This window comes from Lissotriton helveticus, chromosome 12 (assembly GCF_964261635.1).
Source record: "Lissotriton helveticus chromosome 12, aLisHel1.1, whole genome shotgun sequence".
NCBI lineage: Eukaryota > Metazoa > Chordata > Amphibia > Caudata > Salamandridae > Lissotriton > Lissotriton helveticus.
The window spans coordinates 768,471,146-768,487,726 of NC_136073.1; the positions used below are offsets into that span (position 1 = coordinate 768,471,146).

General features: G+C 40.1%; 1 protein-coding gene across 1 annotated transcript in view; it reads left to right on the forward strand.

Annotated features, from left to right (window-relative positions):
* IGSF8 (immunoglobulin superfamily member 8) overlaps positions 1-14,736 on the forward strand; it is a 185,631-nt gene extending 170,895 nt beyond the window's left edge. Inside the window, exons 6-7 of the mRNA XM_078671220.1 lie at positions 663-817; positions 11,854-14,736. Coding sequence (XP_078527346.1) covers positions 663-784 — 122 coding nt within the window. The 3' untranslated portion in view covers positions 785-817; positions 11,854-14,736. The remainder of the gene's footprint in view (positions 1-662; positions 818-11,853) is intronic.
* The last annotated feature ends 1,845 nt before the right edge of the window (positions 14,737-16,581 follow it).

The following is a 16,581-nucleotide window of genomic DNA, read 5'->3' on the forward strand; positions in this document are numbered from 1 at the left end:
CGCCCCCAAGGCACTTTCTATAATACGGCCCCCGGTTGTTTCTGTACATTAGGTTATCAAAATGATCACAAAACTGCATGAGCTCACATTAGTGAGTCTTAGCAGTGTGCTAAATCACCTAATTTGCTTTTACAAAAGGTTAACATTATACTTTTAGAGTTAAATATGACATTTCAGTAACTGGCATATCTTTCAGGTGAGGGTATTCCATACATTAAAACAAATTCACACAAGCTACCGCCAGAAAATGGGTTTGAGTAGAAAATGTCTAATTGCAATATTTTTTTTTTACTCTCCATCTCCACCATCCAGAAATTACATAAAAATGTTTAAAACAAAAATTAGTGAATTTGAGGTAGCCCAATATTACGGATAACAAATCCAGTTTTCAAATCTACAACGTAAATACTCCAGGCACAATGTCTCAATAGAACACTTCCCTGTCATTTTGTTTGAAAACCTCTCAACAAAGATGGCTGCAGGCCAGAGGCACACCCATCAGCTTTGTGTTTCTTCCTACATTAGTTTGGCACGGCTCAACAAAGATGGACGTGTTCAAGAAAGAATCAAGCGAGTAGTTTGTGGGTCAGATTTTGTTGTAGTAACATGTATCAAGGCTGTTGGCTGTAGAAATGCTGTTCATATGACCTTCTTTCTTTTAGCCATGGACTTGCTGTTCCTACCCTTGATTGTTGGCATCTCCAGTGCCCTCTTTGTTGGCATTGTCATTCTTTCCACTGTGACGTGTTGCTACATGAAGAGGCTTCGAAACCGCAAGAGGTGAATGCATCGAAAGGAGATTCTATTGGTAATACAAGTAAGTTGGGCTCTCTTGTGTGTGTTTGTGTGAAGAACATTGATTACTCTTCATTATAATGTAGTTGTATATCTGAAATGTAGGGCAAGAGAAAATATTGACCCATCAATCGTAGGAGCCCATCCATATATTTGCTTTTTTTACACATGATTTAAAAAAGTGCCGCATGCATATTGGGGTGTAGTTTGACGTTAGCCCGACCTTAATAAATACATTGACAAGTACTGCACAACATCAATTGTGGTAGTTGTATGTGTTTACAAGTAAATGCACTACTACTCATTGGTGATCTAGTGCACAGAGCTATTTCCTTCCTTGTACACTGATGCTTGTTCCATGAGGTGTGGGCACCATGCCTTGTATGTGTAGTTCTAGTCTTTGTGATGAGTAGCCATCTAGTTAGCAGATGATGTTGCAGGATTGAGGGACATTTTCAAAGTAATTCATGTGTCTAAGCATTGTGCTAGAAGGCACAGGTGCACACTTCGTGTGAGTCCAAATATTGAAACGTCATGAATGCTACTGAACAGGAATGGCAGAGCCACAGATGGGTTTAACCACTGTGAAGTCAAGTGTTGGCGCAGACTTGAGGTACATCAGCAGGGGTGTGGAATTTAATAAAATATCTACTTGTCCATGGGGCAGGTTGCTTCATAAATCTACTTGTACTGAAACAAAATCCACTTGTCCCTTTTGTGCCATGTAATGCGGCAACAAATTACGGCAGCAATCTTATTATATGAGTTCTGATATAGCCTCTCTATTATGCAAGTGCTCGTACCATAGGGTTTGAATATTAGCAATTCCCTTATGTTGCTACGTTTCTGCAGATCTACGTACTGGGGCTGAAGGTAGTGGTTAGCAATAGTTCACGGGTTGGAATGCACTTTTGAGTCTGTGCAAACCTACTAACTTGCATGTTTTAAGGGTTTTCATCAACCCTTTTCTAATCTTTTACCATATTGAAAAAAGGTTGGACATTTACTCCTGACAGTGGCAGACATAAATCATTTTCCAGGGTTGGGAAAAAAGTGGTTGGAGGAAAAGTGAACTTGAAACATTCAGATGTTCACATGAGCAAATCTACGCATGCACATTTGCTCATGCTAAAATGTAGTTCACAAATATTTTCTAGGAGTGCTATTTCTAGGCCTGCTTCTGTAAATTCTTATGAATTCATGGAAACTGTATATATGCACTTAATACAAGGATATATACCATGGATGCACTTTTGTGACTTTCTTTAATAATTGGGCCTCAAATTAGGCCTGGCGTTAACCATGACCTTTTGTATTTAATACAGTTCTGTCTCTCTCTGTCTGTCTATCAGCTGGCTTCACTGTGAGTTACATATTCTGCTCTTTTACAAGGAGCATATTGGCACACAAAGTAGTGTTGTTCAGTGCCTGGAACTGCTGTGGCAATGTGTGCTTTTTGAGACCAAAAACAATTTTTGCTTTTGCCAATGCTTGTTAGACTGGTGAGGTCCCAACAGCTCCCACACCGATAACGTTTTACAAACCCCATGCCAAAACAATTCACGCATTGACAAAACCAAAAAGCTGACCACTAATTTCTGACCTACTGCCTTTGCCAATGCTTGGTTATTTTTGTTTCCCATCATCGTATTTAAACTGTTTACACTGATTTTCCATTATGAATATTTTTGGGAAATACATGCATGTATCAACATGTTACTAAATAAAGCTGCAAGGATATGGTACCTAAAATCTTACAGTAGTTTAGCAAAATGATTTTTTTCCTACTTGCATTTTTTAGTGAACATTTTATTTTGAAAGAAAAGAATCATCACTCTCGCTTTCAAGCTTCTACAAATATTTGCATATAATCAGAGAGCATTCTGGGAGCATTATACATAGCTTCATATAACTAAACTTTGAAAACATGTGTACACATTTATACTGGAACCACCGTCAGTAGTGTAGCACAGCTTACAACATTTACTTTTAGTGCACACCCTAATAATAAAGGCTTTGCATTAATGAACCATAAATACAAGTTTGAACAGCATAAACACCTGGACACGCATATTACCTTAACTGTAGACATTGCCCTTCCCTGATCCATAATGTGGTACTGTAAAGTGGCAGCTAAAGGGTTTGTGCAGTAGGGGGTTGGACCTACTTGTCCCAATGACAAAATACTCATGAAAACCTGCTGACCTTGACCCCAAACAATATGTCCTGGGCGTCCGGCTATCCATGCATCAGCCAAGGTGTTTCTTTACGCATAAGTCCAGGAGGGAGAGCACTGGCAGCATTGCAGATGATTCTTTGTGCTGCAATCATAGGTGTGTGTGTATGTGCCTGAGTATAAGCACACTAGGTCTACTGAGCATCATGTATTTCCCCGTGAAGCTGCAAGACGGGGGGCGCTTTTGAGCGGAAGGGCAATATTGTACAACTGCGTTATTTTAAAAGCAACTTCAGAGTGCCTTAAATTTCAAACAGTGTTTGCGCAACTATAAAAGTGCCAAAATTCTTCAACTAATTCTTGTACCTGCTGGGGAGAGTTCAAGGTTTTATGTTTTGGCCATTAAAGCTCATCTAACATAGTACAAAAGGTTAAAATATCTGTTGAAAACAACCTCTACTATACAGATCACAGAGCATGCCCAAACAAAAAAGCAGCTATAAACAATAACTGATGAAACATCCAGAGCTGGATTAAGGTCTATCTTCTCCAGCTGCAAAATAGCCTATTTTTAGCCTGTGGTAGCTCTACAATCCTGTAAGCAGTCTTTAACATTTCATATCAGTGTAAATAACAAAGAAATAGAGCAGCAATGGCCGTATCGGGCATCATGCGTTTCCCGGGAAGCTGAGTGAAGGGGGGGGTCACTTTTATAGTGGGGACCCGGGTTTGTAGCGGTGCATAATTTTTTTTAAAAGGCACAGTTCCTTCTTTTCCCAATGGTTTGCAAGCAGCTATAATAGTACCAAAAAAACTTCTATTAAAAAATGTTACTGCTGGAGAGAGATTGGAGTTTTGTATATTGGCAATTATAACTTACCTAAGATATGTTAAATAAAAAAAAGAAAAGAATCAGTTTAATAAAGTTACTGTCAAACATAAACACTCAAAACAAAAGAAACTGCAAATATGTTTACTAAAGTCAAACTGCTTACGAAAGACAAATTAAAAACACTATTTAAAGTTACACACTGTAGTATTCACACCCAACTGCCACACATATGTACATGCCACCACTCCACACATACACGCAATCACCATGAAGCATCAAACAAGTCTAACTCATCCATTTTTGTCTAAAACGTGTTCCATTTTGGTGTTTCCCGTACAAACAACAGGATGTAAGGCTGAATAGGGCTTCCGTCAACACAAAACAAAATCATGTGCACAATCACCATGGAGCATCAACGCAGTCTAACGCAGCCGTCCAAAACATGTTTGTTTTTGTTGGTGTTTTTTCCTTTCCAAATATCGGGGGGTGTGAGCCAGGCAAGCACTACCAGCAAGACAAAATAAACTCAAATTTGCAAACACTGTGAAGCATCAAACCAGTCTAATTCGGCCATCAAAAACATGTCCTAGTTTGCTGGTCTCTTTGCAAACCACTGGGTGTGAGGCAAACGAGAGCTTCTGACCACACCTAACAAACGAAGGTCCGTCTTCTGTACAATAGCGGTGAATACAAACAGCAGTCAAAAGTTGCTCTTGTTTGTTCATATATATCAGCTGTGCAGCACTGCAGACTAACTAAACTGTTTTGGAATGCCAGTGAACATGAAATGCATTGTTCCAATCACATTAGTTGTCTTTAAAATGAAGTCTAAATTTACGCAAAAAAGGAACTTCAAACAAGTCGTGCACATAGCATTGTTAAAATTGTAATCACATTAGTTGTCTTTAAAATGTGGTCTTTGTTTAAGCATTAAAGGAGCTGCGAACAAGTCGTGCACGCCCATCAAACATGAACAGGAAAGAAAAAAAAGAGTTCCTGAACCAATACACTTAAACCCACAAGTAGAAACATACCGTAGTTAGTCCCTACTCTGTGGGCATCAACAAACGATGAAAAGGAGGGTCAAACTAGAGATTAGCCACTAGCAAGCAAACAATTTTTAACAACCGCACAAATAAAAGCCATGGGGTGGGTTGTAAGCCCGCACCCACAAACAGAATACAGCATGTCGCGAAGAGACAGCGCATGCGCTGCCTAGGCTCGACCTAAAAAAGGGGCCAGAATGCTACCTTGTCTGACTGGCCCCTCTATTAAATGTAAAGTGCTCAGTGCCTTCGCTTGGGCTATAACTGTCAAAGGCGCTCAGGTTAAGGTGCAAGTTGCGTGAGAAAAAAAACCTATATTTTTATCGATCCCAGTATCAAGCATAATAGACCACAGATTATCTCTGTTAACCCTGTCAAAGACGGAGCTTAAATCAAAGACCAGTGTAGGGCTCAGGATCTGGCAACAGTGTATTTGTTGATTAAGAGTTACAGGGTTAGTCATTGATCATTAAAACAAGGCCTATCATAAATGGTTTGAAAGTGTTGAACTCACATATCAGGCCGATGTATGCTGCAATAGTGGGCTTTCCAGGCTGAAAGTAAATAGTGGATGATTCATCATCTCCCAAACGTTGACACTAGATTTGGGGGCAGAGACAAAGATAAGATCCTGCCAAGCCTCTTGTTTCAAGGCATGCGTCCTACTCAGTAAGGTGGTTTTATACAAGGTTCTAAGAGAAGCGACTTAACATATACCCTAGGCTTTTCCTTGAGGGCTGTCATACTCATAGTCAGCTTTATTTGATTTTCTTAAAAGAAACCAGAGAGCTGTCAAAAGATTGCCCTTGTACAAGACCGGTCAAACTATTTAACTTGAGTAGTTGAGTGCGGTCGAAAGGAAGTTAGAAGGACCGCCACATAGCTACTTATAAGCTCATATGAGATAATATGGATATTGTCCGAACATAGGAGATGAAGACATGAGGTAATGGCACCAGAGCAGTGGCCAAACAAGTTGCGATGAAAAGTCGGGTTCAATATCCTTCCACCTAAGTCTACTCTACCTCCTTGGTCATGTGTGGTCAACTGCTCATGGGTTAAATTCTTGGCGAGCCCCAAATGCTGCCTCCAATGTAGAGTGGCTACTAGAGGGTTAGGATCACTTCTTGTGTCCCATAGTATGTTATAATTATTCAGCAACGGCACCAAGGCAGCTGAGACGAAGATAAAGTCTATGATGGTGCGAGCACCTCTGCATGTAAATGTGAGGGTAGAACCACAATCACCAGATTTCGTCTCACTCCCACCCAGAGCAGACAAGTTATAGTCACTCACTAGGGCATTAAACAGCTCACCTTGAACAGTGTGTTCAAAGTGACTGTTTGAGGAAGGATGTAAAATCTTATCGGTAGACCTACAGTCTCTGCAAGGATGCAAGTTAAAATCAGCCATTAAAAACACATGAGTAAAAACAGTTACAGAATTATAACATCCATCAAACAGAGGTCTAAGTATACTGACACGATTGGCAGTAGAATGGGAACTATTAGTATTATAAAAATTAATGACTAGCAGGCTGCACAAACTGGAAAAAGACAACCCCAAAACTTCAAACTTAGGAAAGCCAATATCTAGTTGGTCTATTTTACATTGAGGGGCAAGAGAGTCTAATGTCAAAAGACCACCCTTGGCCTTCCCTGACTGAGAACTCAGTTCGGGTACAAAGAAACAGCTGTAACCTTCATAGAAAAGGGTATGACCAGTTTCACGGGCTTCCTGAAGACAGAGGATTTCAAAGCTCCATAAGGAAGTCCACCAGGAAGAATCATCCCTAAGACCTGCAATGCCAGCATTGTTACAAGAAAGAATGCCAAGCATGTGGAAGTATTAGTGATGCTGATCTTGGTCTCTGAAGGGGATGGTTCCTGAGACATAGAAGTTACAGTCGATAGTCAATGAATAGCGTCTAAGGTGCTCAAAGGTTCAAAATAGTTTGATGTGGGTACATTGAACAAGCCACTTTGAGGATGAGCTGGGCAAACAGAGTAAGTATCAGTGCAACGAAGGACAGCAGCTGTGTAATGACCTCTGGTATGCGTGTGGAGATGCTTGTAAAATAATCCAGAGGTACTGGGGTGATGCCTGTGTCTTCGCTACGCTGCAGGTATAATGCCCGGAGAATGTTCCTTTGACACATTACCTAATTAAAATGAATGAGTATGCACTCTCCAGCCTAGTTTTAGGACCCTTTTCTAATCAGTAAACACATTTGGCCATGTTGATCTGATTAAATAAGTACAGAGTGGAGCCCAGCTGACCGTGACTGTGAAGCCAGTGAATTGCCTTATTTCTGAGTTGGTAACAGTCTTCAGTAGAGCTGCACTTCAATTTGGGGACATTGGTCAAAACTACAATACACAGTTAAGATTGACTTGTAATCTGCGACCATTTCTGTTTTTTCTCCCTCCTATTTGATATAGATATTGCATTTTTGTCCTTCCTCCCATCATATTGTAAATCGCTGTGATATGCCTCGGGATCTTGTTCGCGCTATATATAACTTTATAAATAAATGAGATGCCGGAGGGCGATCTGAACGCATGAAGTCTCAGTTGGACGTATATACTCTATAGCTTGAATTGTGCTCCACACCAGGCAAAGTACTGGTTTGTAAAAAAATCATCAGATGATCGCACACAGGAGAAGTCACATGTTGCCCAGTAAGGAAATCCGGCATAGAGGCACAAGCCTTCAAATTCGGATCCATGCTCTTTGAAACAAGTTCCTTGGGGGCGTATTATGGGCCGATGTAGAGCTCATATAGAGGGTACTTGTAGCAACAGAGACTGCTGGAGTTGTAGGCAGCAGGTTACTGGCAGAGGAGGTGAATGAGGCGGCTGAGAGGACACTGACCATTCTTTCAATACTGGACAGTCTGGCTCCTTAAAGTATTTTATGATAAGTTGTTCAATCTTCTTTAGTATCTTGGCCAATTGAGAGTTGCATAAGAGACAGGAATCACAGCCAGCCCCTGTTTAGTGTGATGGGGCCTTGCCCTGCGCAGTGACTTTCCCTCTTCTCTTCCTTCTTGTCAGGTCACAAGGATCTGAAATGTTAATATCAGATTGCTGGTGGACAGTCGGTCCGCAGTGATCCTAGCACAAGAGGAAGGGGCACTAGGTGTTACAAGAGTAAGATCTTTTGATAAGATAGTAACATTCTTTAATAGAGGGTCAGTAAAAGTAAAAAGGGTCCCACAGAAGGGGGTTGGTAGTCAGTCCAAGTTCCGCTTCCACTGAGGTGATCTCCTCGGGAATGACTCCTACCCCATATTTAAAAAGGTTAAAATACTCTGTTCATTGCCGACTCTTTTGTGAGTGGTGTGAGCCGGTGAAGATTTCCGCGTACCCATGGTGAAAGTGAAGGCGCGGATGACAGCCAAGAAATGTAGCCGGGCCCGATCTCAATCTGGTGCAGACGGGCCGGCTGTTGGTCTGGTCTTCAGCGGGGTAGCTGCAACACTTAAGATCGCATTTCCTGGGCCCCGCCCTCTCCACGGGCAAGGAATGCTGGTAGATGGAGTCCAGCCGGGCAGCAAAGGGTCTGTGATGTGATATTTGTGTAGTCAATCTCTTTATAATCCTCTGTATGACATCACAGCTAGCAACTAATGCTGGGATTGGTGAGCTGTGATGTCACTTTACACTTAGCGATAATAAGCAAAGTGCCTGTGAAGCTGTGGCAGCCCTTGGTAGTCCTCTCTCTATTTCCGGTAAAAAGATAGGGGCGGTTAACTGTATATGGGTGCATTGTTTAAAAACAAAAGGTGCTCTTTCTAAACACTGAGGCATCTTCTGAAGTGGAAGGCATGCAGTGAGTGCTTCTTAAGAAGACTACCCATAATTTGGGGATTATACACAAACCGAGAAACTTTAATCAATTATAGTTTCATTATATCCCTGACTCTTTAAAAATTGCGATCTGTTATAAAACACACCACAGAAATGTATAGTAACTTTAGAAAGTAGAGGTCGAAAGTGTGTCCCTTTTTATACTGTACATTGCCCTTCGTCTGTCTTTACCATGCCTTTCAGTAGCCCCTCCCACTTTACGTTGTATCCCATTGCCATTATAACATTGCCATTATAACATGATATAAGTGGCTACTGTTGTAGATTCCAAAGACAAGACGCACTGGTGGTGCAGTAGTCACAGATAGGCTTTATTCAATAAAAGAGGCTACATCCATCAGCCCTCTCAGAAGCCTGTGGAACATAACTCCCCACAGAGAATCTCAAACCAGATCACAGAAACATATTCCATAATGAACCTAAGGTGATAGAGAACACAAAGACTAGAAACACTAGTCCAGGATACCACACACACACCCTTCCCAAAACACAAAGACACACAGGGATGAAGAAACAGGGAATATAAGGATAACAACAGAATGGGCATAAATAACACGAAAGACAACCCGGCATAACATGCCAAAAGAAAAGCCCCTAAGAAAAGGGAAACATATAATGCTGTTAATAAATAGCAGAAACCCAATAAAAGAAAAACAAACCTCTAGAGAGTAAAAAGCATGGAACATGTCTTGGAACAATCAACTCTTGAATGCAGAACCACGACTGAGGTTCCAGATGCAGCCATCTTCAAGCTGTTCAGCCCCGTTGAACAAATTGATCACCTTAGAAGGTGTACCTTATTCGAATGGCTCTTTCTGCGCTTTTGGCGACCTTACTACTACCTTATTATCCACTCTCACTTAAACATCCTTCACAGCATTGCGTTTATCATTCCATTCCTTTCTCCTTGTTTGTTTAACAAATCCGATATTACCCCCAGCCTTACATGCTACCATAACAGATGCCAACCTTTCTGTAGCTATCGATAATGTTATCCACACACAATGTAGCCAACTCTCTCCTAACAGCATCTCTCGTACTGAGGAGGATTTCCTCTGAGCTTCTCCTTATATAACTCACAGAAGGCAACTGAGTTGTATGTAATGAGCATATCCCATCAATTATCCAATGTCCTTTAGAAATACCTTTGGAAATTCCTTAATCATTTCACTTTGCAAATTCACTCGAACCTGTGGTGTGGCATGGGGATAAAGGGATATTCCAAGTATCTTCAGATGCGTCCAACTTACCATGGTGTTACCTACCTTCTCTTTAATCACCACCTAAACTCAGGCTTGACAAATAAGTATCCTATGAGATCTATAGTTTTTTTTATCATAGCTATAAGGTTGAACATCCGGATCTTTCAAGATTAATTTTCCTTTAAACATTTCTTCAAAATCTCCGTCAGAAACTATGATAAGACATGCCCCTGAATCCATCATAACATATTTCCACTATTCAAGTAAACTACATCCATTGGATTCTCACACTTCACCACATTATTGCCACACACAGTTTCCTTCACCTGAAGCACAACTCATTCAATTCAGAGGAGATCTCACACACTTTCTAGCTGGTTTTGCCAACTCTACAGCACTTTGCATAATGCCCTCCCTATCTACAAAAACATTACAATGCTGTTGTGCTCAAATCAGTCTGGCAATTTATAGCCAGTTTTTTATTAAAAAGTTCTAAATTTCATAGCATGTGATTTATGGTTTAATTTCATTATCTGGCTCATTAAAGTTGTTTATTAAATCATCACTACTGTGGCCTGAGAACATAACATTGGTGTCTGCCTTATATCTGATCCTGATAGTTATCTGTAAATTTAATGATACAAACTGCTGCATGAAACCTGTAAGATGTCTAGTTCTGCAGTCTAGGGTTGGAATAGTGACATTTCAATACATTTTTTCCGTACTGACTCTTTCAAGTACATTGCCAGACATAACCTACAGAAAATCAATCTGGGAAGGGCAGGATTGAATATTGAAAGCAAGTGGAATGAAGAAGTCAGGAAGGATGTGTAAGTTTGAAAATTGGGAGACCAAATGAAATTGCAATCCCAGATTTTGTAAACTGTTAGTAATACTAATAGCTACTTGGCTGTTTGATACAAACTTATTTTTCAAGCATTTGTCCAAGGTTTTCTTGAGAATGAGAATCCCCCAAGATTTAGGGGGGTTAAGCTTTGACTGCAAACCATGCAAATAATGGAATATTTCATTAGTACCCTTTCTGTTTTTTTTAATTTTCTGACCTCCCGAACCCACAGTCTCTCTCCTACTTATTCCTACTGCACACTCCCCTGCAGGGTGTCAAGCTTCCTCTCTCCACTCCCTCAGCCAACTTCAAGGCAGGAATTTCCAGCTTCAGCACTTTCAAAATACAGCAAGTGCCCCTGAAATTGAGACAGTTATTACATAATTTTAAGAACGAGTTAAGATCCCTATTGGGTAGGTTGTGTGCGCACACGATGGACACTGTGAAAACAGTTGCATCTTTTCTCCTGTTACAGATGGGGAGTAAATCAGTTTCAGGGTGGAAAAGAGAGGCGAGAATTCTTCTGAATTTGATGTGTTGTAGAACAACGTAATTTTCCCCATTAAAAGGCAAAAACAAAAAAACTGCTCTTCAGCATAAATGTACTGATGCTTGACATATACACATTCAGAAACGTACGCGTGCAACAGAGTGGCATTTTATTATCCCCGGGTCATGGTGGATGTCTTTGTCTAATGAGAGTGCCAGAGATGGAGATATGACCTAGCTGGATAGAGCAGCTACAAGTGGTTTACACTGTCATATTCATTTACTGCTAAAACCTTAGATTGGTGAAGAAGCACAGGGTTAAGGTTAAACCACGCCATTTTAAAAATGAACCGTTAAACTGAGAAGATAGTAATAGTTCATGCCTTGACTTTAAAATATCTCCAATCTCATACAAGTGCAACTTAATTTGAAGGGAAATGGGGTAAAAGAATAATGAATGTCACCCTAAACCAAAGTCATCTTATAAGTGGCATATGTATTAACATATCTCAGTTTTATAATTGAACGTGTATCAACATAGCTTGTAATGGTAGTTCAGATGTCATATAAAAGCTTTTTGTTTTTTCTCCACAGTTGTGTCTGCTCTTCCTAATCCTGCCCAAAGACAGCCCCCTTATTTATTTTTGCCTGCGAGTCCTACCCAGTTGATGGTGACGTCATTTCAACTTTTTGGAGAACGCCGCTGTTCTTTCTTCAGTGGTCACTTATTTGAAGGACTTGAAATTAATAATTACGTGGTACGTCCTGAGTTTACAATGGTCTCTGCTTCCCTGGGATGGCATGAAGGACAACATTCAACAAAAACTGCAAGAAAAACACGGAACCAGGAAGAACTGAAAGCCATATTTCATGATGCGCTCAGCCATCTGAGTTTTTTCCCGCCAACGCCTGTAGATATGACTCTCTGCAAGCAACCTTTGAATTCTCAATTCATTCACCTGCTGCACTGAAGAGTACTTGGCGGATATCTGCAGCACAGAAACTGTGGAAACCAAACACTGATTGTGAAATTTATTTTGAACATGTTCTTGAAGAAAGTAGTTTTGTATTTGTTATTGCATCATTTGTATAGGTTTGGTTTCTTTGTTAATGAAAGAGAAGCTAGCACAAGGGGCAATGTGGCGCTGCCCCATATCTACTCAATACTAGAATACTACATTCTGGACATTTTTCATAATGTGGCTAACATTTCATGAGACCGGCTCAACTAAATTACTCCAGCTAAGTGCAAAAGATGAAGAAGCCAGTTTTGCAATATTTAATTTGAAATGTTTGTAATTTAAACCTTGATGGACCCATGATTTTTATAACAGGATTTGTTTTATTTTATTTTTTTACATGGGTAAGCAAACAGTTAACAGGTAGATTGTCTACAGCCCGGGTCATTTTGGTACCTACCTCCTCTAAGTTTACAAGACAAAACTCCAGTCACACCTACCATTAAACATAAAACACTACAACATAATCCTTCGCTTCATCAAGCTAATTTTACTTCCACGCCAAACCAGAAAAACTTGTTTAAGCTAAGCATTCAACAAGCACTCTTCTGGCATTACTCAACCTGAACACTGATTAACAACCTTCATATTCACATTTTTGCATATCTAGAACCTACGAAAGAGTTCTTAGACAAAGATCGAGGTGTGATGCCATACTTGTATAAAGGCCTGTACAAATGTCAAAACGTATCTTAACCCCTTCGACGATCATGACGAGCTCAGCTCGTCATGAAGTACACCTCTTGTACGCTCATGACGAGCTGAGCTCGTCATGAACCGTGGGATTCTACCTTCCTTAGCGCACAGCGGAAAAATGCGCCGCACCATTGCGGTTAATAATAATGATCTACATTTGTAAAGTGCGAACCATCACCCGTTAGGGTCTCTAGGTGCTGGGGGCCGTCGGGAAGATTAAGCAAGCTATTGCCCAGAGTCACATGGTGCTGGGCTAATCTGCCACCGGCCCCGGGGATCGAACCGTGATTCTGGAGTCAGTCACCCTGGCCGTGGCGCCACACCTCCCCCTATCTTACTATCCAGTCATCTTTAATCCAACTCAGTTTGTTATGACCAGGAAGGAATATTCTCAAGAGGGGCGGTGCATTGATAGAGCTTTTTTACAACCTGAATTATAGGCCTCCTACATTATATTTAATTAACATTATTATTTGGCCTATTGACATAAAATATCAACATGCCCAGTAGGTATAATTTCATCTACACATGACACACATTTTTATGTATTTTATTTGCTATCCCTGAAATGCTGATGCAGGGTTAGAGAAATGGCTACCATATGATTATTTGGTGACTGACTAGTGGACAATCAGAAGGTGTAGGGTTAATAAATAAGTGCATTTGAGCCAGTTTTCATTCTTATTTTCCAGTCCAGTTTATTTTAACTTGTGAATAATAAATAATACCTTGCACTTTACTCCTGAAAAGTAGTACTTTAATAGCACATGCCCACATGCACTTATTACTACTTTGAGGTATAAATTTAGAACTGCATTAAGTGTGTAAGGTCATTGAAAATATTTCTGAATTCAAATAGATTTCTGTCTATGTGGATGTTCACAACATTTGCATAGCACAGTAACATGACACTCCACAGGAGAAAGTGATTTCCTTCCTGTTTGATTTCATCTACAACGGGAGAATCTTGCATATTTTCTGCCATTTTTGGAACATTCTCCACACAGAAATTACTTCAGGTCCTAATTTTGCAAACCTGATCTGGGACTTTTTGTCCAGAGAGTCCACTTTTTCACTTGTAAGAATAATCCTTGGAAATCACACCTATTCTCTTTAACATATCAGAGCCGCTCAGACCAAACACGCTTTGGAATAATGTGAATGAGAGCTAAAAGCTAAGCCAAGACAAGATATTGGTGTATATTTTCATCACCCAGGACAAAAAAGGACTAATCTCAAAGGGCTTGGTGCTCCACATTTTCTCCGCGTAAGAGTAGCAGTTAAATGGAACATTCCACAAATGTACCAGTTTTCTGGAAGTGATCAATAGGAGTTTCTTAAATGGTTCTAAATTGGCTGTACCTTAGTAAATTGTACTAAACTGTGTGTGTGTGGACTTACCCCTATTTTAGTTAGAGAGGAAATTAAAAAATAATTTTCTGGTTGAAAATAGCAACATGACAAGCTGCTACTTAAGTAGAATATATGAGGCACATGCTGAACTTATTGTTTGTTCCAACAAAGGGAAGTTTGTTGTTTGGAAGCTTGAAAACACTGCGCATGACACATAGAATTATAATTTACTTTTATCTCCGCTCCCTATTGCCACCAGCATTCATGGAAAGATCAACAGAGTCTCTCTTCTGGTTTTATTTTTTGTGGAGCATTGAGTCTTGACCTAAAATGCATCGCCAAGCAACTGTTGGTGTCGTAAATGTTTGACATGTGTATGGAGCAATACAGTAAAGAAAGTCAATGTTCACGTCTGCGTAGTAAAATTTATTTTTTATTTAGATTTTTACTCATGGTACCACTTTTGAGCAAAGCCCATTAAAAGCAGTTTAACACATCCTAACCCCATGAAACACCTCAGCTAAAAATTGTGATTTGAGGGAGAAGAAGGAATTACCTGAGCTAGTGGGTAGGGTTTGAGGGGAGAATAAAACACATGAGAGCAGTTGAAGAACGGGCGTATGAAGTTAAAACACTTTCAGAGCTCAGTGACTACATGCAAGAGTGAACCAGAGATAATGTTGAAAACCGTGCTGGATCAGGAAAGTGGAAGCAAAAATAGACATACTAGGAAAAAAACAATGTGTCGAAGGCAGGTGAGTCGAACTAATTAAAGGCACAAATGGAATGGAGGTATCAGGAACTGGACTGCTGAGTTAAGTATCAGATGAAGTAAAATATACTGCCCAAGATGCAGATTAGGGATTTAGTGGATACAGACGAAAGTATATGTGTGAGTATTCTCAGCAGGACAGAAATTTAATGATTTTTCAAAGATTTAAGTAATAACAGAGGTTGATACGTTAATGAGCCAAAATTACGCTTATGCTTAAGAAATAGAGTAATGTGTGGAGTGAATGATAAAGTGTAGGATGGGATATAAAGGTTAAAGTAAGAGGCAAGAAGTGTAATTCTAGACAGAAGAAATGGTGTTGTTTTTTCATTATTGGAGGAAACAACATACATTTCTTACAGTTGAATTTGGTGAGATATAAAATCAAAAAATCAATTGGGGAAGTGAAGAGGAAATGATAGAATCACCCTCCTGAACTAGACTTGTAAACAATGGGATTCTATCAATGTGAGTGGTGACTAATTTTATATGATAATGTGTATTCTCTAAACTGGTGAAAACACTACAATGTGAAAATTAGGCCTCTCTGCGGGTGGCGAGTGAGGGCACTGTGTGTTTTTAAAATACCCCTCACACACTATGAATCCCATAGTGTCATTCTCCCATCATTGGGGTCTTCCCGTCCCTCTACGGGGCGGGGCGTGCTTCAACCTACGAGTGACGCGGGAGCACTTATATTTTTTGATAATAGGCTATGTGATGTGATGAGGATAGTGGTATGTGTTAGGGAGTGTAGGGACCTATTTAAGTGAATGGTGGTGTAAAAAAAGTTAAAAATTCCCAGGCTAGTCGAAAAAATTTATTTTAATGGCTTCGCAGGCTGGGAACATTAAAAAGGGGGTTAGTAAGTAGAATTTCAAGTGTGGTCTACTTTGTCGACATGACATGTTTCCTAGGCAGACCCCTCCTGCCTACTCATCAGGACCTCTGTTGATCCCTACAAAAAACTCAATTCTAAACTAAATGTTAAATGCCTATAGTCCTAAACCTTAACAGCAAAAATCAGCTGCTAGGTTTTGCCTCTGGGCTTGAGTTGGCCCTTAGTGAGGCATTATCATGAAAGAATTTTCAAGAAAAATGACCTAATATGGTCTCTGTGGAAAGACAAAAGAGAGAAAAAGGGTACATGGTTGTAGAATTACAATTTGTCAAGCACAATTCATACATGGCTCATTTATGCGTGAGTCACAATGTGGCTTAGTATCCCCAAGTATTCTCAACATTAATTATGTATATGACCTGATAAACTGCTATTCGCCATCGTGGCCAAAGGGTATGAACCCTTGGAAAACTTCAACACAAAGCGTGATACACACTTCAGACACAAACACATATTCACAATCCAAAACGACCCATCTGGTGGTGGGTTTTTAAACAAGCAAGGGTGTGGGCCTTGCAGTTCCAGGACAAGTGTCTAATCAAGAAAAACGTCTCACTAGCGGCGTGACATCAAAACATCCA